The sequence below is a fragment of the Martes martes genome, assembly GCF_963455335.1.
Source record: "Martes martes genome assembly, chromosome: 16".
Taxonomy (NCBI): Eukaryota; Metazoa; Chordata; class Mammalia; order Carnivora; family Mustelidae; genus Martes; species Martes martes.
In genome coordinates, this window is record NC_137904.1 from 21,195,295 (window position 1) to 21,220,999 (window position 25,705).

Consider the following 25,705-nt stretch of genomic DNA (forward strand, 5'->3'; position numbering starts at 1 on the left):
CGCCGGCGCGCTTCCGTGACGCAACCCACGGCGCAGGGGAAGATGGCGGCCCGGGTAAAGGGCTGGAGGTGGGCCACGCGGCCTTTGCTGTGGGTGGTCCAAACCTGGGACCTCGACGGGCGGCGCTGGGTCCGGGCGCTGCGGCGGAGCCCCGTGAGGGTGGTGTTTCCATCCGGACAGGTCGTGGAACGGAAGCCCGGTCCTGGGAAGCAGCCCCAGAGGGCTGCGGCTGAGGCCAGTCCCTACGAGCAGCGACCAAAGCAGCCGCTTCAGGTGTCCCCATCCCAGACACCCTGCACCTGGGAAGAGTCGGGGCTTCGCTATGATAAGGCTTTACCCGGGGACAGAAGGCTGAGGTGATGTGTTCCTGAGACTTGTTTTGTATTCCCCTTTCTCTTCCCACCTGCCAGCGGGAACTTAACGTCTTTGCTCCCGTTGAAGGACTTCTCCCGGTATAACCCTCTGGTTTTTATTATGCTTGGAGGGCAGAATAAGTGTTTTCTTTGGAATTCGTTTATGTCTATGAAACTCTTTATATCTCTTAGAACTAGGTGTGTCTCCGTAACAAGGATGTTGGTAATTACCCGTCTTTTTGTTTCCACCCACAGCAGTGTAATGACAATAGTTAAGTCCAGGCCATTTCGGGAAAAGCAAGGGAAGATCCTGCTGGAAGGCCGCAGGCTGATTGCAGATGCTCTCAAGGCTGGTGCTGTGCCCAAAGTTTTCTTCTTTAGCCGTCTGGAATACATAAAGGAGCTACCCATTGATAAGCTGAAAGGTGTCAGCCTCATTAAGGTGAAATTTGAGGATATCAAGGATTGGTCCGACCTAGTAACACCACAAGGAATAATGGGTCAGTGGTTATACTATGTGTTACTAGAAGGAGAGATCTGGGATTACTTATTCATAATTGTCTTAGGGCAACACATTTTATTTGAACCAAATTCAAAATGTTTTCTTAAGACACCCAGAAAAAGGGGCACCTGGGTGGCTCAGATGGTTAAGTATCTGCCTCCAGCTCAGGTCATGATCTCCAGGTCCTAGGATCCAGCTCCACATCGGGCTCTCAGCTCAGCGGGGAATCTGCTTCTCCCTCTCCCACTCTCCCTGCTTGTGCTCTCTCTCTCTCTCAAATGAATGAATAAAATCTAAAAAAAAAAAAAAACAAAAACAAAAACACCCACCAAAAATACAGTTCTGAAATCTGTGGGTCTTATAGCATTTTCAGTGGAAACTGCAGTCCGTTTTTCTGTCAATTGTATTGTGGTTCTTTACAGTCTCTAGGAATAACCACTGTTCCTTAAACATTATATTTTTTAGGTAATTTCTTCAACCTTTAATGTCCAACTAAAATATAAGAAAATGTTTACAAAAATATTTAGCCCTCCATTTGCACAAGACTTCTGTCAGTGTGGTGATACCTCTCCGGCGTTGACCCCGTTATTCTAGAAGCTTACTTAGGAGTGAGCTGCAAGCTGTTACCCTGCTTAGCCCACTGAACAGGAAACCGTGTCTTTATTTGGTTGACTCTAACAAATTTCTAATAGACTGTGAGGTCTATTAGCACTTGGAAGATATTTTTTCTAAATATGGAAAAACTAAATTCTTTTTTTTTTTTTTAAGATTTTATTTATTTATTTGACAGAGATCACAAGTAGGCAGAGAGACAGGCAGAGAGCCTGATGTGGGGCTTGACCCTAGGACCCTGGGATCATGACCTGAGCCAGAGGCAGAGGCTTTAACCCTCTGAGCCACCCAGGCACCCCAAAACCAAATTCTTTATATCTTTTTTTTTTTAAAGATTTTATTTATGTATTTGACAGACAGATCACAAGTAGGCAGAGAGGCAGGCAGAGAGAGAAGGGAGGAAGCAGGCTCCCTGCCGAGCAGAGAGCCCGATGCGGGGCTCGATCCCAGGACCCTAGGACCCTGGGATCATGACCTGAGCCGAAGGCAGCGGCTTTAACCCACTGAGCCACCCAGGCGCCCCTCTTTATATCTTTTTGACATTGGAATTATACCTTAGATCTGATAATTGAATGGCAGTAAGTGGAGAATTTTCTCTTGGATAATAAGGGGCATTTGGGGCAGGGTCTCTCATATCATTGTGCATGTGTTTCCTTGTGGTAAAGTTCAGCTATTAGTTGGGAGAGGATATTCTGGGGACCATCTCTTGTTCTGTAATCCAGCAAGTCATAAGGATCTGTGACCCTGCGCTTAGAACTCTCTCCTAGGGTGGGGATTTGGGACTGCTAGAGTCCTTCACTTACTCTAAGTGTTTGTGCTCTCGTTAGCTACACTTCTAATTCCTTACTTTATGCTACAGTGTGGGTATCACTCATTTTCACTATGCTTGCCACTTTGGGCCTGTGTGCTAACAGTGGCCAGCCCACCCAGGACTTCTGTAGCCCTCCTTGTCATGACTGCTTTCATCATTTCATGACTCTGAAAAATACATATTATTTAGCTTATTCTTATGTATTATTTATATGGGGGGGGCGTCGGGCAAAGGGAGAAAGAGATAAGACCGCCTGTCAGACTTCCAGCACCTCTCTAAAATCCAGTGATAGAAGCAGGGCCTCTGGTAGAGAGCTGTTATCACTACAGCTGATCAGCTAGAAGTTAAAGAACTCCTGAGGCCCCTGCCCCACTGAATGGTCTTAAAGCTATCTGTGGCTCCTAAGGGCAGGACCTTTAGACAGGTGCCTAATATCATCCTGGTGCCTTCATTGATGGCTTAGGTGTAGGTATTTATGTGTTCTTAGTGTAAATAGATTGGACTGGCCTGTGGCGGCGGGGGGGTTGGGGGGATGGGGGGCGGCAGTTTAGGAGCCTCTGATAACATTAGGAGCCCACACACAGCATATATTGATTGTGTTTGCAAGAGTTTTTCATAGGAAATGTTAGGACATGTGCATAGAGATACAGGGATGTTCGCTGCAGGGTTGTTTTTAATAGGGAAAAATGGAAAATAAGCTAAATGGCAGTCAGTTGGGGAAGAGCTAAATAAACCTGGGATGTTCATGTTACAAAATAACGTGAAGCAGTTAAGGTAGCTCCGATCGATGTGGAAGTTCTCTAAGACATCTCGTGTTAGAGAATTGAATAAAATTACAGAATAACAGAGGGTGTGAATCTTTTGTGCAAAAGAAAATAGTGCCTCTTTATGGGTAGATGTATATATACGTAGGTAGATGCATGAAACGTTCTGAAGGGACGCAGCCTCTGATCCAAAACAGTTACGGGGGTGGGGGGCGCCTGGGTGGCTCAGCCGTTAAGGGTCTGCCTTCAGCTCAGGTCATGATCCCTGGGTCCTGGGATCAAGTTCCGCGTGGGGCTCCCTGCTCAGTGGGGAGCCTGCTTCTCCTTTTCCTACTCCCCCCTGCTTGTGTTCCCTCTCTCGCTGTGTCTATGTCAAATAAATAAAATCTTTTAAAAAAAGCAAAACAGTTTTAGGGGCTGGGTATCACTGGTAGGACTATATGTATGAAATTTTTTTTCTTAAGATTTTATTTATTTATTTGACAGAGAGAGATCACAAGTAGGCAGAGAAGCAGGCAGAGAGAGAGGGGGAAGCAGGCTCCCTGCTGAGCAGAGAGCCCAGATGTGGGGCTCGATCCCAGGACCCTGAGATCATGACCTGAGCTAAAGGCAGAGGCTTAACCCACTGAGCCACCCAGGTGCCCCTGTATGAATTTTTTTAATCAGAATGTATTCCTGTATTGCTCGTGTAACTAAATATAGGAAGATGGAAAAAGAAATGAAAAGCCAAATAATTTCCTTGGTCACAGCAGACAAGTGAACCACCTGTTTTGTTTCCTCAGGGATTTTTGCCAAACCTGACCATGTTAAGATGAGATACCCAGAGACTCAGCTTCACCACTTGCTGCCCTTATTGTTGATTTGTGACAATCTCCGGGACCCCGGGAACCTGGGGACGATTCTGAGATCTGCTGCTGGGGCCGGCTGCAGCAAAGTTTTACTCACCAAAGGTCAGAGCACTTGTTACTGGGTGGGTCGGGTGGCCATTTGTAAGTGAGCCAGCTCTGTGGGTAGACACTCATGGATTTGAGTCTTGGATCTGCCCCTTATTAGCTATATATGTGAGCAATATTCTGAGTGTCGGTTTCCTCCTTTGTAACATGGTAGATAACAGAATCTACCTGGTAGGACTGTTTGAAGATTGAGATGGCATGCACGTGGGGTTCTCAGCACTTGGCTTGGCACAGCACACGCTGAGTACTTGAGGAAATGCGGATTCTCTTCTAAAATTATTTTGACACCTGCTATATTAAAGAACGTAAGATCAGTCAGGGGAAGAAATAGATACCAGTTTTAACACTTCAGGTCCTCCCTGTAGTGATCTTGAGTTCCCAAAATATTGGGTACATGAGACCTTTCTAACTCTTGACCTGCTGAATGCTATAAAAGGAATGATGCAGACAGAGTGTGATTATGAAATTGGGATGCATTTGTCTTAGCCTTGGGATGGGTCAAACACCCCCACACAAGTTAGCCTCATGACATTTCTCTCCTGTCGTCAGAAATGGGATGAGTAGGGGGCGCTTGGGTCGCTCAGTCAGTTGGTTAAGCATCTGCCTTTGGCTCAGGTCATGATCCCTTGGTCCTGGGATCCAGCCCCATGTCAGGCTCCCTGCTCAGCGGGGAGTCTGCTTTCCTTCTTCTACCCCTTCCTTCTGCCCGCCCCCCATCCTGCTCTCTTGCTCTCTCTCAAATAAATACAAACTTGAAAGAAAAGAAAAGAAATGAGATGAGCAGGCTTGGTTCTAAAGAGACTTACCTAACACCTGGAACATACCTAAAAACTGCTTCTTACAACTTGTGGGGAGGGTGGGAGGGAGAGGATCATTCATTGTAAACTAGTAATGACACCCACTGCTGAGACTTGCCTCAGTGGCTCCTTTCAACCCTTTGTCCCTGTCTCTCGTTGTTGGAATAGGTGGAGTAGATACAGGGACACCAGCATGAGAACTTGGTCTGGGGTTCCATCATCAGTACCCTGCTTAGCCACCCCCAAGAGCCGGTGTGGTTTTGAAAGTGTACCTCTATATTACAGGCGGGCAGTTTCCACTTTGATGGTGGTGGTGCGTAGAGAGGAGGTGGGAAAGGAACAGGGAACGCTTGGTGTGGTGCCCAGGATGGAGGGCATGAGGGCCAGGGGGGAAATCTCTTGTCCCTTACTCCCTATGGGAAAGGGGTCAGACTGGTTGGCTCCCCTCATGGGTCTCGGCCCCTCCTCTGTCCCTCCCTCACCTCCAGCTTCTTGACAGAGAGCCCACCTCCCATCTTTGGGTCCTTGTGGTGTTGGGGGAAGCCCATTGGTGCAATGTGTGGGCAGGGTTCTGTTCTCTTTTTAAAATTTGGTTTGCCTACTTAACTCTTTCCTGAAGTTGGGTTAATTTTTGCAGTAACTTAGAATGCAGAGAGTTATGCTAATGAGTTCGGGGAGGACGGACCCCTGGCCTGCAGTCCTGGGAAAGCGTGCAAGTGGCTGGGCTTAGCAATTCTTTTTTTTTTATTTTTTTATTTTTAACTTTTTATTTATTTGACAGCGATCACAAGCGGGCAGAAAGGCAGGCGGGGGGGGGGGGGAAGTAGGCTCCCCACTGAGCAGAGAGCCCGATGCGGGGCCCGATCCCAGGGTCCTGGGATCATGACCTGAGCCAAAGGCAGAGGCTTTAACCCACTGAGTCACCCAGGCGCCCTGGGCTTAGCAATTCTAAGAAGACTTCCTTTAGCCTTGTTACTGTGTTGTGAGAGGGCGTACAGGTGTATGTAGGAGAAGGCTGTTGCCTTGGCTCTCCCTGGACTACTGTAATGGTCTCCATCAATTTCCCCCTCTCTAGTGGCTTTGCTGCCCTGGTGCAGATTCAACATTGAAGCCAAATGGGCCTTTCTAATGCATAAACCAGATTCTGTCACTACTTTGCTTAAAATCCTTCCATCCCATTATGTTGTCTAATGGATAAAATCCCAAACTTCCTCAGCTTGGCTACCCACCCTTCTTTAAATTGGTCCTTGCCTGCCTCCTGTCTCATCTCCCACTGCACCCCACCCATTATCAGCCAGATCACCTTCCTTACAGGGTTTGGGCTGTGGTGTTCTCTGTCACTGCCCACCCCCGCCACCACACCGCCTTTCTTTGACAGCTTCCTCCTATCCTCCCAGATCCAGCTCAGGGTCCTGTTCTGTGGGGTGTTTTTCCTGATCACTCCACTTTGTACCAGGGTTTTCTGTCACCCTGTTCATGCTGCTTTTACGTCAATTACTGATCTTGTAGTCATGTTCAGATATCGTCCCAACACCATTGCCCACTCTGCCACTCGAGGTTGGGGACTTTAATGCTCTTTGCATCTCCTGTACAGTGTCTGGCCCAGGTGGATGGTCCTGTTGAAGGGAGGAAAAAAGTCTGTTTCAGCACTAACAGGAATTCATCCTGTGGTCCCTTTGCTGGACGTTGCCATAATTAGGGAGGCAGAGGTCCCAGCTCTCAAGAAGGCTACAGTAGGACATTTTTTGCTTTCTTTCCTGACCCAGAGTTAATCTGATTTATTCAAAAGTCCCCTTGTCTGGGAGGGTTTATAATCCTCATTGAATCCTGTCTTTTCTAGGCTGTGTGGATGCCTGGGAGCCCAAAGTGCTACGGGCAGCGATGGGTGCACACTTCCAGGTGCCCATCATCAATAATCTGGACTGGGAAACCTTGCCCAACTACCTGCCCACCAACACCCGGGTCTACGTGGCTGACAACTGTGGCCTTCATGCCCAGGCCCAGCTGTCTAATAAAGCCAGTGACCATGGCTGGGTATGTGAGCGACGACTTTCGAGGTTGCACAAGTATGAGGAGGAGGTGGAGGAGGAGGAAGACGATCTAGAACCTGAAGCCAGTAAATCCTGGCTCCCTGAACTTGAAGTCCAGAGTTATGACTTGGACTGGACAGAGGCACCAGCAGCTGTGGTAATAGGTGGGGAGACCCACGGCTTGAGCCTGGAGTCCCTGCAGTTGGCCGAGAGTACCGGGGGCAAGCGGCTGCTGATCCCCGTCATGCCTGGTGTGGACAGCCTGAACTCGGCTATGGCTGCGAGCATCCTGCTTTTTGAAGGGAAGAGACAACTGCGTGTGAAGGCAGAACACTCGAGCAGGGACAGGAGTTAACCACTGAGAGGGAACCTGGCAGTCAGTCCTTGATTTGAGGGCGTCCTAGTGCCTCCTGCATTGTTAGGAGATAGGCAGAGGCAGTAACTTATGGCTTCCCAGGCCACATCCAGGAGGCAAGCGGTGGGCAAGGTGCTATTATATGGTTACTAGAAAAATAAGAATTTCCACGGGTCTCTGCTTATCCTTGATAACAACAAGGGTGAGAATTCTTCCTGAGCTATCCCCCTGCTCCCTAACAAAACTTCCTCTTGAGAGAACCCAGAAATCGAGCACGACTTGTGTCCCAACTGGTGGCAGAGTGGGATTGCTTTGATACGTTTGAGGGGAGCCATTTTGGCAGGAACAGTCCCAGGCGGATGGCCTGGACTCACTGCTGTGGGGCTCTACTGTGATCTAGTTGGCCCAGGACCTCATGCAGATGCTCCATGCCTGTGGCCCGCACATTGTTCTTGAGCCCCTCCATGCCCTATCAGCTTTTAGAAGGTTGGAGACCCCACAGCCTTTGTGCTGTGCTGAGCCCACCAAGGCTGGGGCCTGGCCCTCTAGCTTCACAGAGCTGTACTGCCTGGCCCACCAGCGGGCTGAATCTGGGAGGCAGCGCGGGGACCTCTACCACTGGAGTCTGTTGACCTTTGTTCTCAACACCTTGGAAAAGTACTAAGAAAGCAGAGGTCACGAACAGGAAGCTCATGCCTTTCCAGCATGAAACCGGTCTCCTGCAGCTTTGTCCTGGGTTATTTGTTCCTGCTGATTCTTGTTACAAAATAAAGATCAATGAAAGAGCAACAAACCCTATGCCTTGTTGCAGTAAAAACAAAACTGTAAAAAGAAGTATACCTATCCCGTAACTCTCAGCCTATTTTGTCACATCAGGTGAAAGAAATTTACATCCCATTCACTTTGCAGTCAGTGGCTCATATACCGTGACTTGTGAGTTCTTCCTGCATATTTGTGATGATCAGTCAGCAGAGCAGAGGGCACGCGCTTTCCTTTCTTCAAAACGACTACAGGGGAAGCAGGTGGTGGCGGAGTGTTTTTTGAACGATGATGGAAAATTGCTCTTACATTCTTTTCCATCTGAAGGCCAACATTTGTTTTTTTGCCACTTCCCCAGGAAATCAGAATAAAAAATGAGCAGTATATGACAAGCATGGGCTGAGACGCTGTTGGGTGGTTGGCCCCCGGGCTCCTCGCCTTTGTGCGGAGCGAGCGCTGTGGGTGATTTTTGCCACAAGGTGGCAGCCGTGCTTCAAAGCCACTCCCAGCCCTGAAGGAGGGGACAGGGGTTTTCCTGGATTCAAGTTGTTGGAAATGCTGGAGTCTCGTCTCTCTCCACAGAGAGCAGGCCTGTGTTCTTGTGTTAGAGGGGCAGAAGGTGGAGAAACATCCAGCTTCTGGTTCTCAGCAGAATCTGAGGCCTAGGTAGACGGCGGACCAAACACTAAGGAGGAATCAGAGGTGGGAAGTGGCTGCAGCAAGAAAAAGCGGCCCAACTCCCCTGGAGTGGAATGTCTGGGAAGGCAGCTCTGGGCAAATGCTGCTGTCCCCGGACGCCTGCAACTCCCCTTGGGAACCCTCACCCTGGTTTGGAGCTTCGGGTCAGGGAGAGATACAGAGCCCTTTCCCAGCCCCACAGCCCCACCGGCCAGCTTGCTATGAGAATCCTGTCCTTAAGGCCCAGAGGGCGAGCAGACCTCTGGGAACAGGTTTCCACCAGTTTCACCTGGGACCTCCTACCCCTTGCCCAGTAGTTGATAGGAACACCTACTGTACCCCTCCAAGCTGAGCTGCCTTTAGCTCTGCTTTGGACATCTTGCCCCTTGAAGGCCCCAGCAGCAACACCTCACCGGGGGTCCTAGTACTAGTGCTGAAAGCCACCAGCTGTGCTGCAGGGCCCAGATGTCCTCCCCCCGCCATCCTGGGGCCCAGCCCCTCACCCCACCCTTCCCCGGGAGCAGATCTGGCTGGCTCACTTAAAACAATTTTAGGAAACACTCACGTAGGCATCTTTAAACTCCAGGAACTTACGTTCTGTCTTCCATCAGTGAACACACAAGAGGTAATGAGCTAGAAGCCAAGTGAACGGATGAGCTCTTTATTGCTGTGGGCGACTAAAAGTCTGAACGAGGTCGACCTGTTTTGTCGGTGCAGCTGAGACAGAGCAAGGTGGACCGCCCTGGCTGGACTTAGGAAGCCTCGGCCAAGGCCAACGCTCAGGGGCCAGGCATAACCGAGTCCGAATCTGTTGCAGATGGCACTGGTTCTCTTCCTACTACATTTGTTATATTGTAGGGAAGCTACCTTCAGCTGAAGCCACCTGTTTGGAGGGCCCTCCTCAAAGCTGCTGCTACTTCAGAATGCAAGAAGGGAATAAGGGTTGGGGAGGGGACAGGGTTGCAGCAGGCTCTGGCCTCCCAACTTCCCTCTCACCTCTGTGATGGGAGGTATGTATGTGTGTTGCGGTGGGGGGTGGGGGGGGGAGTGCATACTGACTGCAGACCAGGAGGCATAGTGGCTCCTGACTCGTTGGGGGCTTCCTTCCACATCCTGTGATGCCCAAAGATTTCCTTTTTAGCCCTGGGTACCAACATCATGCCTCCTACTGAATCCTAGTTCTAGCCCGTGTGGGTGACTGGCTTGTGTGAGGCACGAGCACCCAGGAATCTGGACTTGGGGCTGCCTGTCTCCTTTGAGCTACACGCTGGCCGACAGGCTTCCATGAGTTGGTACGTTATTAACAGAAGTCCAACAGTCCTTCAGAACAAGTCCTACCCAACTACAACCACACACTTCCTGGCTTGGGAAGTAATCCAAACCCCCAAGGGGCTGGAACACGTCGTACCTTAAAGCAGATTTTCTTCATGCTTTCACATTTGAGGCATACCCAGGACATCCTTATGTCATAGTTCCCCCACTAGATGGAAAAATCCCAGCCATAAAGTAGACCCAACATAACATTTTCCTGCAAACCGCCCTCTGCTTCCCAGAAAATATATCCTTTGCACCATTTACTAACATTGAACAATCAAGAATGAAGCTAATAGGCAACAGCCATTTGTCAACAAAGAATTCTCCCTTGGGCAGCCTGCTTGGATGTAAGCCATGGAGTCAGCAAAGAGGGAGCCTGGGTGCCTGGGTGGCTCAATGACTTAAGTCTCTGCTTTTGGCTCAGGTCATGATCTCAGGGCCCTCGGATCAAGCCCCGCATCGGGCTGTCTGCTCAGGGAGCCTGCTCCCCCTCTTCTCTCTGCCTGCCTCTCTGCCTACTTGTGATCTCTGTCAAATAAAATCCTTAGAAGAAAAAAAAAAAGGGATGCTTCAGGGAAGTTGAAAGTTACCAAGCTCTGGGCCTCGGGGTCAGTCCTCTATTCACACGGCACCACCCAAAGGAGCCACAGAAGGCCACTGTGGAAGCTCCCCACCATCCACATGAGGCCACGTTCTAGTCCTATGGAGCAAGCACTGGCCTCCCCAGTCTGGCCCAGGGAGATGGGGTATAGACACACCTGTGCACCTGTGTGTCCGGAGGGGGCTGGGCCAGGTGCCTGCTCAGATCCCTCCCGGAGCTATGAGCCAAGTCTACACACACATGCAGGTGCGTGCGTGCACACACACACACACACGAACACTTGGTATTCTCCCTAAGCTGACACCTGTCTGGGTCCCGCTGATCTGATCTTGGACCATGGTTCTGTCTCTAGATCGCTGCAGAGCTCCATTTGCTACCCCAGAACAAGGCAGCAGGAGGAGAGAACAGCTTTTTTTGTGTCTTTAATTAGGCAAGAGGCAAAAACAAAGTCTGGCTGAAAATTGCCACTTGAAGCTTGGCTGATGCCAAAGACAGTACCAGCTCCCTGTGCTTGGGTAAGCGAGAGCCACTGCATTTGAGGACACACTTGGCGATGGTGGGTGGGTCAGGGTAGAGGGGAAGCAGGCAGCCACCTCATTCCCGGAAAGGAAGCTTCAGTTGCACCCTGGCATTTAGCGCTGCCCACTGTATGTACCAATTCCAAACACACTCCCTTTTTCTTAACCGGATCTTTATTGTTGGGGACAGGTTTAAAAAAAAAAAAAAAAGAAAAAGTCTCATCTCTGTTGTGAAAATGAGAACAGGATATGGAGGTCATTGTGGGGAGCACAAGATCTGGAACCCCAGGGTGGCATCTTTCCCGCCCACCTTCCTGCCTCCAGGCACGGTTTCCCTCGCTGCTGACTGAAGCCCTTGAAGAGATCACAGCCGGGGTTTTAACCTGCTTCCAATTAGTGACAAGAATTAAGGTACCTTGGAGCTGCTTAGTGGGACTTGGGAAGCCACCCACATCGTCTGCACCAAGAACCTTGAGGCTCTTTGGCACTAATGAGACGGGGTTTTGCTGGCATCGGCAAAGTAGTCTTCCCCCAGCGTTTGCCCTCAGAGCCACCATATATACCCAGAGCTTTCTTGTCGTAAACCTTCCCACTGATCTCAACCCACATGCCGCTCTAAAAGGGGAATTCTGGTGACAAGGATCCAGTGGCCCTTACGGGCAAATAGTTCAGTCAGCCCTGTAAGGCCCTAGAAGAATCACAGATGACCTAATTTGTCTACTGCAGAGACTTACAGGGACCCCTCACGGGACTGGGTTCCTTCTGCACCAGAAGAGAAGAGACTTCTCTTCCCAGGCTATCATGATACAGGACACAGGCAGAAATCCAAGGAACTCCATCTTCAAGTGAGGGGAGCTCACCTTGTCCTTGCATCCGCCACGCTCCCAGAGGAGAGTTCCCAGAGAACAGGCAGGGGTCCCAGAGAAGTCCCTAGCCCAGGCTAGAGCTAGAGTTGCCCATTCTTCACAGGGAGACCAGCGTGGGGTTCCCTGTTTTGGCAACTGGTCTCGGGCTTCAGAGCATGTGCTCCCCTGTGGGGAGGGAATGAGCACCAGTGTCCACAAGGAGGCCTGTGATTGGGGAATCCACCCTCTGCCAGCGCCGAGCGGACCCAGGAGAGATGGCAGCTGGGGCTCCAGCAGGGATCTGCCTGTGGTCCGCCAAGCCAAAGGAGCTCCTCGGCCTAAGATGACCAGTTCTTGACAATTCTGAAACACCGCTACTAAGGCCTCCAAAGAGAGTCAAGAGGATCTTGTATGTCCCTCCCGCCCCTCCCCAGAGCCCAGCACCACGAGCAAAAAGATTTTTGTTACGTAGCACAGGAAGGGCCAAGTTGTTTATAATGTCCAGAGATGCCTGCTTTATTTCTCACTAGGCAGATGCATTTCAGGCTTGTGACAAGTGACTGTCTGGTTACCAGCTAACTCCGAACCTCCGAACTACGAATCAACAATCAAGTCAGCAAGGAGCAGTGTGTCGACAGCTGATGGGGGTCTGGGGCACGAGTGGAGCCAAGGGTAAGGCCCGTGATTGCATGAAAGACCCTAACACCTGGTTGAGGGAGGCCCAAACCCTGTGAACCCCTAGGTGAAGCCCTCCACCCCAAGTGCCAAGGACACAGCTGTTAACTTACTTCTGTGGGAGCCAAGCTACCTGAGCCTAGCCGCGTGCATCCAAGGCCCACTTTTAGTGGACATGTCCTCTGCTCCCCCTGCCACCCTAGGACACAGCTCTGTGCAGTTTCTTAGGGAAAAAAAGCTAGGCTTCTGGTAATTTCTTGTCTCTTTTTAGTTCTGCTTTGAAAAGAAAAGAGGGATGACGGGTAACCAAAGGCGGACACAGGTACCTCGGCAGAGCTGCAGTGGCCCCAGGCCCAGAGCTGGGTTGAGTCAGAGGTCTGTGCCGGTGAGGCGGGGCTCCTCTAAGGACACAGGGCTAGGTGCCTCCCGGGAAGCTGTCCAAGAGGGGGGAATTTATTTATTTTTTTTTTTTTAAAGATTTTATTTATTTATTTGACAGACAGAGATCACAAGTAGGCAGAGAGGCAGGCAGAGAGAGAGAGGAGGAAGCAGGCTCCCCGCTGAGCAGAGAGCCCGATGCGGGGCTCGATCCCAGGACCCTGGGATCATGACCTGAGCCGAAGGCAGAGGCTTTAACCCACTGAGCCACCCAGGCGCCCCCAAGAGGGGGGAATTTATTAACAAAACTCCAAGACCATAGAGGCTGTCCGTATGAGAAGGCAGAAACTTGGAGAGGTAAGATCCAGGAAGAAAGATGTAAGGAAAAAACGAGAAGCTTGTTCTTATCACGCGGTAGGAGCTCAGAGGAAGCCATCACTACATGAATCACTACCAGAGCTACGCTTTTTCTCCCCGAGAAAGAACACGAGCTTCCTTTGAGATCTTGAGATCCCCTGGCCCAAGAACCAACTGCCAAGCTGGTGTTTTCCCCTCGCATCAAGAGAGATGAAGTCACTTAGGAGAAAGGAGGTTCTCGTCAGCGGCTCCCTTTCCCTCACTGAGCTGTGCTGGGCCCTGCGCGAGCATGCGGACACCAGGGGTGGGACCAGAGCTCCAGTGTGCTGTCCCTCCATGTTGGCTCGGCACAAGACCGCCCGGCAAATACTTCACCGAGAGCTAGTGACTGGGAGCAGGCCGCAGTCCTGTTCTGGCCGGGTTCTGCCAGCCCTGTGGAACCCAAGCAGAGTCTCCAGACACGGTGGGGTTCTTTTGCTGCGGAGAGGAGGTGCACCTTGGGGTGCTAGCTGAGGAGTTAATGCAGAAAACAAGGCACCACAGAGAGGTTGGACACTTGGGTTGTGTGATTCGGGACACGCTGGAAAAGTCCAAGGGTGGAGGGGAGGAGAGGGAGAAGGAAGGAGAAGACCGAGTTTTTAAATAACGTCTCCTGAGGCTGGAGCCCCCTTAGATGGGCTCTGGTTTGAGCTTTTCTGCTAGGAAGTCATTCACAAAGGCCTCCACAATGGCGGGGGTGATCTCTTCCACGTCCATCACGTACTTGGCCCGGGCCGACATGTCCAGAATGGTGAGCAAAGGGGCGGCCTCGGGCAGGTTGGTGTAATCGCGCAGGGAGTCAGTCATGTCATCCTGGAAGTTACCAGAGGGAGAGAAAACCAGTAAGTCTTCGAGAAAGAGGGTAGAGAGTCCCCTGCGGCATCCCCCCAAGGTGGCAGGGAAAGCTGCCCCTCCAGTGTCCAGAAGAGTGGGTGGCCCCCAGGAAAGATGGGCTCTCAGAGAACAGGGAGCAGTGGACTCGACCCTGCCTTGGAGAATACTCTGCATCTCCCCAGACCACCAGACAAGTCCTTTTTCTTCATTAGCACAGAAGCAACCTCTGCTTGCTAAAAATGTGTTGTCCTTTAATGACTTCTTTTTGCCATTATCTCTTCAATTATCTGCAGCCCCACTCTGGGTATCTGAGGCCAATCTGGACTTCCAACTCTGGAATGATGTGAACAGAAATGGCTCATTGTCCCCATCCCACCCCTGAGGTTTAGGGGGCAGGAGCTGCACAGCCAGTTCAGAAGACAGGGTTCGTGAAGCTTATACGGGTGCCTGTACTGACCATACATTCCCACAGACTGGACTGTCCCGGTGAATTTCCCTTATTAAGTATAAAAGCAAACCCAGAACCCCGAAGACTAGTAGAAGAATTTGTAAGGGAGCAAACATCTCAGACCACCTCTCATTTGGTAGAGAGCAGGAAACGGACTCCACACCTCCACCCCAAGGCCATCTCCCTATAAAACAGCACACACAGTCTTCTGAAGTGGAGGAAGGCCCAGGTCCCTCTGCACAGGAAGGGCTCGGGGCACTCCTGGCCTTAAATGCTGGCAAGCAGGAGGCACGAAATTTACCATTCACTGGTTTCTCAGACAAAAACCATTCCTTTTTCAAAGGGCAGATCTTTAGGAAGATGATTAGAAATGGCACGCACTTCCAGCAACGCCCGGTGATTCAGCATCTCTGTTCCTGTTGACCCCCCCGCAGGCCCTCCATGTGGGTTCATCAACCATCTCCAGGATAAGCAGAGGGGAGGCTCCTGGAAGACGATGGTCCACCAAACTCCCATTAGGAGGTCTGGGCCAAGCTGAGCACAGTGCTGCAGCCCCTCCCCTCTCCCTTGGAGGAAACCATGGGGAGATGAATTTTAACATCAACTAAGGCTTCAGTTGGGATGACTTCTGCCCTCAGAGCACGACAAATGCCCTCAGCTCCAGGAGGAGTGGGAGACAGAGTCCTGGCTCAGAGGTGCCCTGTCAGTGCCTGATGACCCAGCACCCCACGCCCAGCCCCTTCCATGCCACCTGGCTTCTGAGCACGGAGGGCCAGGGAACGGGACTAAGAGAGCTGCAAGGTCAGGAGCCCAGGTCAAGTGCACAGCAAGGACAGGATGGCCAAGTGGGGAGCTGGACAGCAGAGGATTCTGTCAGAACCTCCCCCGTCCTGGCGCAGGCATCCTGCCCTCAGGGCCCGGCCACCTGCAGGACCACGTGGACAGGAGTGAGAACACTGCCTCAGGGAGTCCCACTGACCTCACGCTGTCTTCTGCACAACCCACTTAATGTGTGGCCCTGATAAGTCACTTCTGTGAGCCCAGGCCTCGTCCCCTGTAAAATGCATTCAACAATGACTTGCTCGGGGTTAGGTGCGAGCCAGCAGATGAGCCAGCAAGCGCGCATGCCCGGCGGGCGCCCTCCAAGCCTCGCTCTGCTCATCTGTGAAAAACATAATGACGCCGTTCCCAGTCCAGGGGATGGGGCAGTGGGGAGGAACGCGGGATGGTGCCCACCAAGCTCGCTGCCTGCTACACAGAAGACCCAAATGCGCTTTTTCAGTCACATGCCTAATACACTCACTGGAGCTCCCCAGCCCCACCCCTGTCCCCTGACTCCGCTAGTCTGTTGTGCACCCATCTTTCCTCTCACAGCCATCTGAAAGGGGTTAGAGTTTAATACATTCAGAGCAGCCTCCATTTGTGCTTTGTGTGGAGGGGGCTTGTGTCTCCCCAAGGCAGGGCCCTGTGAACCTGCTTTGTTCCCTCCACCCAGCAGCAGAGCAGGGGGGAATTTAGCTGCCTGCGAGGGGCCCGGCAGGGCTGAGCAGGGGTGGCTATTGAAACGGTGATGAATGGGTGGTGGTTCGGGGTGTCTGGCCATGCGGGCTCTCGGGAGACCCCAACAGCACGGCGTGAAATGAGTGCCGGGCTCCGACCCACTGGGGATGCAGATGGGCGGAAAGAAGGCAGGGGGCTTCCGAAAGGGTGTCTGTCCATCACCAGGTTTGGGCCGGCGCTGGGGTGGGGCGGGGGGAGATGGCGGAGCATGCGTGGACCGGCTGCCTGGGGGGTGGGGACCGAGTCAGAGCAGCGACAGCCATCTTACATGGACTCCTGCGTCGCTGGGATAGAGGCTCTGGCCCCCTGCGGGAGCTGGCCCAGCTCAGCACCCGGCCTTCTCGCCCTGTGAGAAGTCCTCTGCGCAGTCCATCCCTGCTGAAGGCCCTCAAGAGACAAGGCCTGGGGCGAGAAGAGATTGGGACAGCAGCAGTGTCCAACCTCAGCACCCTCCCCGGAGGGCTGGGGAAATACAGGTCTGAGTCGTGGGTGTTGCTGGCCATGGGAAGCGCCCACTCTGTAGGCCAGAGCCCAGAGACTGGCCAAGCAGACGCTTTGTAAAGCATCCCGGGCCTGGTTTGGACCCAGCCAGGAGGGAGGGAGTGCTGCTGACCATCTTTGTGGCTGCCACTCTTCCTAGCAGCCTGGGGAGCAGCCCTTTCCTGGGAGGGCGCCCAGCTCTGAGGCTGCCGTGTGGCAAACAAGGGAAGAAGGTACAGCAGCCACAGGAAATGGTTTTCCATATGGGATGACACACTTTTTCATGCCACATATGTCTGTGGGTTCTTCACCCCAGATCCTGGGGTTCCTTCTAACATCCCCTAGAGCTGCCTCACGCACTTCCCAAAAGTTGGCCTGCTGAGCAGCCCGCGGTCCAGGCCCCAGCGGCACTCACCTCCCCTGCCACAAAGAACAGAAGTGGGGCCTCCTCCTCTTTGGCTTTGTACTTGGCAATGATCTTCTCAGCTATTGGCTGGATCAGCTGCTTGGCTGCCTCAGACTCCCCATCATCCTCAGAATCTGTAATGGGGAGAGAGAGACGGGAGAAGCACTGGTTTGTGGAACAGATGGAGTGGCGCCCCCTGAGGGAGCTGGGTCCAGGGCCTGAAATGTCCATTTGGGAAGCCCCTGCACGGAAGCAACATTTCCCCTGGGACACAGGCCTTGCCTCCGGGGTACGGGGGTGGGGGTGGGGGTGGGGTGGGGTGGGGGGGAGTCCGTGGCACATGCGCACCACTGCACTGCGCTCCCGCAGAAACAACTCACTGACACTCCAGACACCCCTATTCTTTCCACCGAATTCATCACAAACTGGCCTTGGAAGCTGAGCTTCCCGGAAGCCAGGACCTGAGGTCCTTGTAGTTTTTCTCTCAATCACAGAACCACGGAATGACCTCAGATCTGACCTCCTACTGAAGATGGCAGAAGGGGTGGTAGCTGGGGCATTGAGGAGGGGGTCAGGACTGCAGTCCAGTCTGCAGCTTTGTGGCAACGGGGAGGCACTGGGACTCCTGGAAAGCCAACTTCATGGCTGGCTGGACTCATCAGGGAGAGGATGGACTGCCTTCCCTGGATTCCCCAGAGCCCGTTAGTCATCTCTTGCCTCCAGCGAAAGAGCAGCGGGGGAGCAACTCCGGGGGGCCCTGGGGCTCACTTCCGCAGGACCTTGTAACCCAGAAGACAACTCCCCGAGCGGCAAAGCAGGGAAGGGGAGGCAGGCAGCAGGATTTTCACCCAGGAATGCCACACTGCCCCAGGGGCCCGCAGCGTGCAGATGTGGCAGGACCTATTCCTGACCCACATCCAACCCGCTCTGTGATGCTGGGAACTCTCTTTGCCTCTCTGGGACTTCCTAACCAACATCTAGAGAGGGCCTGTGAGATGCAACTATCCCTCAGTTCAGAACGATTCCCCAGAGGCCCTGGGATGTGGGTGTGTGAGCCAGCAGCAGGCAGCAAAGCCCCAAGGACAAGGATTCCCCAAGACCATCCTTCCCCAGGAGACCTCTTTTCTCCAAGCACAGCAACCAGCCTGCAAGTCAGTTTGCAGGCTTCCACACCAGACTTCCAGAGCACCTCCCCTACCCACCCCATCAACTGAATGGGTTTCGCAGCATCTCAGCCATGGATCCTAGGACTCCAAATTATTTTGAGTTGGAGCTGAGTAACATGTCCCAAGGCAGAAAGTGAGGTGGCGCTTGGCCAGCAGTCGCTCCTTTGCAAAAGGAACAGGGGTCATCCCACAGGGCTACAGGGAGCCTGGAGTGAATGTTCTGGTGTCTTCCTGCCCCGCAGAACAGCCCCCCACTGAACAGAGAGTGGGGAGACTGAGAGGGACACCTGGTCTAAGATGCGGCCCTGTGGCTAGGGTGGGGGTGGGGCCTTCGCCCAAGGGGGCCCAGCCCGCAGCTGCTGCAGCCGGCTTCCTTCCAACAATGGGTCTGGTCGTGGGGGCCGGGCTCCAGCCTGACCTATTCTTCCCAGCCGGCAGTCTAGGAAGGAAAGCACAGAGCCAGCTCCCAGAACCCCTCCCACAGGGGCAGAGGCATGAATAAATCATTGGGGTCAAAAGCAAGGCTGCTGGGAGAGACAAAGGCCCAGGCTTGGCATTGTTCATGACAGAAAGAAGCTGCAGGGACAGACACCCCCCCAAATGTGAGATCCTTTGAGTCCAGCCCACCCTGGGACTCCTACCAGGATTCCTACCTACGAACAGGACAAGGCAGGGGCCCTCATTGAGCTGCACAGCATTGGAGTCGGAGAGCTCCAGCACGGGCTTGGGGTGCCACGGGAACTCCCTGCATTCCTCATCATTCAGCACCTCCACTCGTCCCTGCCGCGTAATCACCTCCCCCTGGGGGTCCAGCACGATGAGGGTGGGGATGCCTGCAAGGGAGAGAGAGCTTGATTGAGAGTCGGGAAGTGCTTGGGCAGGTTCCAGGCTCAGTCACTGAACAGCCACAGGACTCCCTTGCAACTTCCCCAAGGAAGCCGGCAACTCCCTTCCCCTCTCCTGGCCTCATGGTCTCAGTGTCCCCCACTGCAGTGTGGGAAATGGACAACAGTTCCCTCCTTCTGTCACTTTTTAAAGATCGACAAGGTAGTGCATTGAAAGAACTTAGCAATGGGTCTTGGCATACAGAAATACGTAATAAATCCTCAGGAGATCCCAAAGAAGACACCCCTGCCACCTGCAGGGGACTGAAAACCCAAGCAAAGGGTATGAAAACACACGCCCATGTGGCGTACGTACTTGCCAGCCTGCCAGTGTGAGGGCCGGGGAGCCTGGGGCAGGGGCTGCACACAACAGGGGACAGCTGGCTGCCAGGGAGCCCGCGACCCCACCCCCATCTCCAGCCCTGCTGCCTGGAGAGGGTCCTGGGCTGGAGTAAGAAATGAGACACAAGACTCCCAGCAAACCACGCACATTCCCAACCATCAAGCCTCAAGTGAGAAACCAGAGAAAACCCCATCCTGGTTATGGTTGCATTTGAGATTTCTACCTCCTGGCTCTTTGTACCCCATTGCCCGCTGCCTCTCCTCCATCCAGGGTACCCCCTACCAACCACAGCCCACAGCCAGGGCTCTGTCATTTTGGAGACACTTGTCTCTCCACTGACAGCAGCTCCCTTCCCCCACCCCCGCCCCACCCCCAACCAGCCACCTCTCCTCTGGAGCTGACCAGAGCTTTAATTTTATCTGGGCCAGTGACAGCCATAGCAATTTAATATTTATAGATTCCGAAGTATTCAGTGAGTAATTTGCTCTGCTGACATTTTACTTCTCTGTGGGGGGAAGAAGGGGCAACAGCCACCAAGGGACCAGGAATATGGCCCCAGTGTTTTGTAATCTGGTGCGGCTGTTGGCTCAGCAGGCAGGCAGTGGTGGGCCTGACTTCAAAAGGACTTAAACAAGTCCATTATGTTCACACCTATTAGAAGAAGTGGCTTGGCGTGTCAGAGAACGGGTCCACAGAGAAATGGAGAACTGCCATTCCCACTGTATCACGTACAGACGCACGCAGCCAGGGCTCTTGGGGGCTTCTGGGACGTTCTCAGGACTGGCCAGGCCTCCTGAGTTGTGTGTCACACAGAGCACACAAGAGATCTAGGGTGTTTCCAGTTCCATCCTTACAGCTGCAGGTCAGCCTCCAGAGTCTGGGCTCCCCATCCCCAAGAATGTGTAGACGCCGCATCTCGAGGGATGGACGCGGACACCGCGATAGGCCAGCGGCTGTTGGCGAATGCCTCCCATAGCCATACCCCATCTCAAATATGCTTTGGTAAAGTTCTTGGCAATTACAAGTCCTGGGTTGAACCGGGGCCTGTCTCCTGCTATGATTAGAGCAGCTGGCCTGTTTGTAGCCCAGATGTGGGATGCTGAGTTGGTCTGTGGAGGACACACAGGCAGAGGACAGAGAAGTGAAGAAAAGTAAAACCTGAAGGCAAAGAAACCCACTTCCTGGTTTGGTGCCTCAGTTTCTCCAAGGGACTCCTAGTTTCTAAGGGGCCTTCTCGGTTACCATGACTATAGACTCTGAAGTCCTTGCTGTTGGGGACAGGCAGGAGAAGGACATGGGAGCCCCCAGCTGGCTGCTGAGGCATCCTCAGCTGATTCCACCAAGGAACAGCACCACCCCAGGCCTTGGCTCTCCCCAGCCCTTAGGTCACCCACCTAAGGTCATCGGGCCACAAGTGGCCACACTGAGACAGGAGCCCTGGTCTGCCTGTTGATTTTCTACCTGGCCACTGTGGGTGGGGGCGCTCTCGAGTAGGCGAGGGAACCGCCCCCGCCTCGAACAACCCTCCCTAGCATCCTCAGCTTTCTCTACTTCCTCCTCAAGGCTACAGAGTGGGGCTGGGGCTGCCATCCCCTCTTCCCTCTCCTCCCCGAAGCAAGCCATCCCCACTCCCCTTGCTTGAAGCAGGTTCCCCCAGGCAGAGACTTCTAAGGAAAAAATAGGGCAAAGCCTCTAATGGGAAACTGAAAGGGAATGGAAAATTTCTAATCGATGCCTCTGTATGAAATAACTTCCACACCAGCGAGGGGCTTCTCTGAAGGGAATGCAGAGGGAGCACCTCATCTCTGCTGGAGCTCGTCAGCTCCCAGCTGGGCTGGCCGGGATGGCTGAGGGAAAGCACAGGGAGAATTCTAAGGAAGATCCAGGCCACCCACTTAAACTTCCTGGAGCCTCATTTCCACAGCTGTCACAGGGGGTGGAGACCGTCTCCTCCTCTCTCGCTGGGTGTTGTGAGGAGCGAACAAGAGGATAAGTGTAAAACCCTGAGAGCGAAGAAACTGCCGTACAATGAGTATAATCCATCAGCACTAGCTCTTCTTATAAAGTGGTTCCTTATTGCTAGTTTTGGTTGTCCCTGGGTTGATTATTTGGCCCCTGGGAAGGCAGAGGTAAGGAAGACTGGTGCCATAGCCTAGTGAGATCAACAGCAATCTCCGGGCTGGCTGGAGGAAGTTAGCTGAACAAACAGAATGCAGAGACAATGTCAACACCGCCGCGAGGACTCCGGGAACTCTGTGACATCAGGCACGCGTGGGGCTGGTGTCCATTTACTTGCGCCATCCCAAGCTTAATGCTGGGCAGAGGAAGAACATAACACACCCCGGCTTCTAGAGAAAGCTTCTGCCTCAAGCCCTTGGCCCTAGGCAGCCGGGCTGGCCCACGAGCAGTGCCTACACGTCCCCTTCACAGTCTCCCTCAAAACCCACAAAGGAAGAGCAAGGCCTCAAAGCCTGCTCCAAATGGTTTCCTCCTGGGAGGAAGCTATCTGTGAGTCTTTAAAACAATCTCAAAGCCATGTGTCCTGAGCCTGTCCTACATTGAGTTTGGCTGCTTTTCTACTGCGGAGGGAAGAGAAACTTTTGAAGGAGGTGCTGGTGGTAGGGGCCTGGGGCGGGAAGCTCAGTCATATGGCACTCTGGGCAGCAAGACAGGAGCTGGGCAGGCTGTCACCCCAAGAGCTTTCTTTCTCTGCTTCTAGATGGCGATAGGATCTGAGGGGGCTGGAGTCGTCATGCAAAGACTGCTGGGAGCTGGAAGAGAGAAATGGAGGAAAAGCAGCCCCTCAGCAGAAGAGCAGGTGAAGCCGCATGGCCGGGCAACACGCGTGATCCCGTGGTGGGGACTACAGCAAGGAGGAAACAGTGTAAAATATGGTTAAATAGAAAATAGCGAATATCCAGCACCGTGTGTGCGATTACAGCTCTGGGTAAGTAAGTATGCGTGCGGACAGAGACCAAAAGGAACTCAGAACAGGAAAAACAAGTGTGTAGCAAGGCAGGAATGTGGGTGAGAGGGATAGAGCTCTCAGTTTTCTTAACTGGTGTTATGATAAATGTGTATTAGCTTAAAATAAAAACCAAAGAACTGGAGGGCAGTCAGGCAAGGACGACATACACAGACCACGCCTTGGCCACATGGCTTGCCAGTTTCCTTCAGCAGCTCTGTCTGCACTCCCGCTGACTCCCCCAAACCAGCCCCTGCCTGGAGAGCCCAGGGAGGGAGAGGGCAGCTGGTCTGGGTGGTGAAACTCGGGAGAATCGCAAGGCAGGGTGCAGGGATGGCTCTGGCCAACTTGAACTTGGCCTGCAAGCCCGCAAGCCACTTGGCTTGTCCTGTGACGGGAGGCACAAAGACATTTATGGTCCCATTCTTGTGAGACAGAGAAACCAGATCCAACGGAATGTCCATCAACAGTGGAAAGGCTACGTAAACTGCGGTCCCTCCCATGGTAAAACCCTTTTCGGCACTGCAGAGAAATTAACCAGGTATCAGCAACAAGAAGTCTTGAACATGGAACGTTTAGTGAGAAAAGCAAGTTACAAACTGGTATTACAGCATGTCAGCACTTAAGTTTGCTTCTAAAAAACACACCCGGCGCGGCTATTTATTATTCATGGATTCATACATAGGCAGTAAAAATATGAAAACCAATTACGAAGATACACATGAAATGTACGGTAGCACTTCCCCTGGGGAGGGAGCCCAGCGCTGTGGGGCGGCACGGGAGGCTCCCCTTTGTCTGTGTTCACGCACCCATTTGTTTAGATTTTCAACACCTGAAGCAAAACGGTCACTTCTAGGTGGTGGCCACATGGGTGCTTGTTCTTACTCTTTGTCCTTCCTTATTTTTTATTTTTTATGTTCTCCAAAGTAAATGAGACACCCAGAATGGGACACCGAGGCAGTGCCCAGCCCGCCCTCACCCAGAGCTGCGGGGCCAGCCCTCTAAACACTGAGATCGGGCTATGAAACACACTGGCACTAGCCCCTCCTCACCCTCCACTGAAAGAAACACTGAAAAAACACTGGAAAAACATGATCTCCAGATGGGTTGTTTCTGTACAAAATCAATAGGTTCTGCCTCAAATTCATTTTTTGATGGGGGCGGGAAAGAGGGAGGAGGATGGCAGAATCAAGAGGATGGCGGGAAAAGGAAGAGGAGGAGAAGGGAAAGGGGGTGACAGAGAAGCCAGGGAAGGCAATCTTGCTGCCCAGGGTCCTCCCACTGCTGCCCCCCCCCCACCACTCCACCCCCCAAGGCTGGAAGCACCATCCCACTCCAGGGCTGTTCTCCTGGAGGTGGGGCCTGCATCTGTCCCTCTGTCCCCTACACAGCCCTTAGGCTGTCTGCCCTCCCCAAAGGTCGGGGCCAGCAGAGGGGAGAGGAGGAACAAAACGCTAGGGCCCCCAACCCAGGAGAGAAGGGGCACTAAGCCTCCTTGCAAAGAATACGGTGTTCTCTGACAGCCAGGATTAGACAATTACTAATGGGATTTGCCTTTTGCCAAGTGTGTCTAAACCCTTTTCTTAGAAAGGCATTTTTAAACAGCTCATAGGGCTGCAAACTCCCCAGGCTGCATGAAGCTGGGGCAGTAGGGAGGCCTGGGACTCAGAGTAAAAGGGCCACTCCCGTGGGACAAAGGAACGCCAGGGCCTCGGTGAGCCCAGGTGCCCTGGTGAAGTTGCTGGTTAACACTGCCTGGGCTCAGTCCAGAGCTCCAGAGGGAGCAGGGACCCACCGCCAGCAGTGGCAGCAGCAGCAGCAGCGGCGGCAGGAACAGGACTTTCGGCTTGGGCAGGCCAGGCGCAAGTTCATCAAGGCCAGTCACAGGTCTGGTAAAGTCCTCAAGATCCGTACACTGCCACGGCCAGCTGCACAGGCAGCTCAACAAGGCATCTTATGCAAGGCGTCCTTCGGGTTGCTGGGTGGTGCTCGGAACCCAGCCAAGCTCTGGGTCCAGCTTCCAGGATGATCAGGGGATCCCCAGTTCTTGGCACATTACTCATTTTCATTGGAGCTTGTCGGGATCACAGAGGGAAGCTCTGTGCTCATGTGCCTCAATACGCAAAGTGACCATCAGATCAGGGAGCCTGGTCCCTGTAAAGCACGGGCCAGGTGGAGGTGGCTCAGCTCGGGGTTGGGCAGGGGAACATCCTGGGTGCTGCTCTTCATCAGACGGCTTCAGGAGGAGACACAGACCCCGGGACACAGAGGGAGTCAGTCAGGGAGCGTGAGCTCTCCCAGACAGCCCTGCAGGATTTGCTGAAGACTGGATCCTCAAAACAGTAAGAACCCTCTACTGACCCCACGTACGTACCCCACGTGTGTACACGGTGATATTGTAATATAGTAAGAAACACACAATTGGTCTTTTTTTTTTTTTACACAATTGGTCTTTATCCCCAGTTCCTGGCACTGAGCTCCCCAAACCCTTGTAATTTCCTGGGAGGAAGAGGTGAGAGGGACCTCCTGTTATAATATTTGGTCCTACAACATTTGATCTCAGATCCCGACACAAGAGCTTCTAAGACCCTTGGAATCTGGCATGATGGTGTCTTTGCATGTTAGTGAGGTGACCAGTGGCTGGGGATCCCTAAAAATCTTCAGAAGGTGGAATTTGGTAGCCAGAAAAGCCTGAATGGAAAGTTGGAACTTCCAGCCGGGCCCCCTGACCTCTGCCCCCGGAGGAGGGGAGAGAAGGACTGGAGGCTGAGCTAATCCACAATGGGCAGGGATTGAATCAATCCTATCTTTGTAATGGAATCTCCATAAAGATCCCTAACTGGTGGGGGCAGAGAGCTTTGGGTTGGGTTGGTGGAGATGCTGGGAGGGTAGTGTGCCCAGAGGACGTGGGGGCTCTGTGCCCCTTCCCACACACCCCAGGCACCAGTTCCCTCTGACTCTTTCTGGCTTGTAGCCTTTACAATAAACTGATGAGAATAAATCAACTGCTTTCCTGAGTTCTATGGGCCATTTTAGCAAAGTACCAAACCCAAGGAGGGGGTCATGGGCACCCCTGATTTATGGCTGGTTGGTCAGAAGCATGTGAGGCCTAGACTTATGATTAATGTCTGAAGTGTGGGGGTTCTGGTGGGACTGAGCGCTAGATCTGTGGGATCAGACACTAAGCCCAAGTAGATAGTGCCAGAATTCAGCTGACTTGTAGGACAACCAGGTGGTGTCAGAGAATCTAGGAGGTGAGTGTGGAGGGAAAACCCCAC

At 52.9% G+C, this 25,705-nt stretch overlaps 2 protein-coding genes across 4 annotated transcripts in view; one reads left to right on the forward strand and one right to left on the reverse strand.

Annotated features, from left to right (window-relative positions):
* Positions 1-21: 21 nt before the first annotated feature.
* Positions 22-8,324, forward strand: MRM3 (mitochondrial rRNA methyltransferase 3). Of its 3 annotated transcripts, none has more exons than XM_080826207.1 (4): positions 22-356; positions 609-853; positions 3,825-3,992; positions 6,633-8,324. In XM_080826207.1, the coding sequence occupies exons 1-4, from the start codon at positions 43-45 to the stop codon at positions 7,175-7,177; spliced, it is 1,272 nt and encodes a 423-aa protein (XP_080682333.1). In that variant the 5' UTR covers positions 22-42; the 3' UTR covers positions 7,178-8,324. The 3 variants fall into 3 exon arrangements, with proteins under 3 accessions (XP_080682333.1, XP_080682335.1, XP_080682334.1); XM_080826209.1 differs by having other exon boundaries at positions 28-356; positions 609-795; positions 6,633-8,019; XM_080826208.1 differs by having other exon boundaries at positions 235-273; positions 6,633-8,019.
* Positions 8,325-12,386: 4,062 nt separating this feature from the next.
* The window catches only part of NXN (nucleoredoxin), a gene marked incomplete at its 5' end in the record, with an annotated part of 150,212 nt that continues 136,893 nt past the window's right edge, over positions 12,387-25,705 (reverse strand). The window contains 3 exons of the mRNA XM_080826215.1: positions 12,387-14,154; positions 17,079-17,203; positions 18,889-19,068. Coding sequence (XP_080682341.1) covers positions 13,972-14,154; positions 17,079-17,203; positions 18,889-19,068 — 488 coding nt within the window. The 3' untranslated portion in view covers positions 12,387-13,971. The remainder of the gene's footprint in view (positions 14,155-17,078; positions 17,204-18,888; positions 19,069-25,705) is intronic.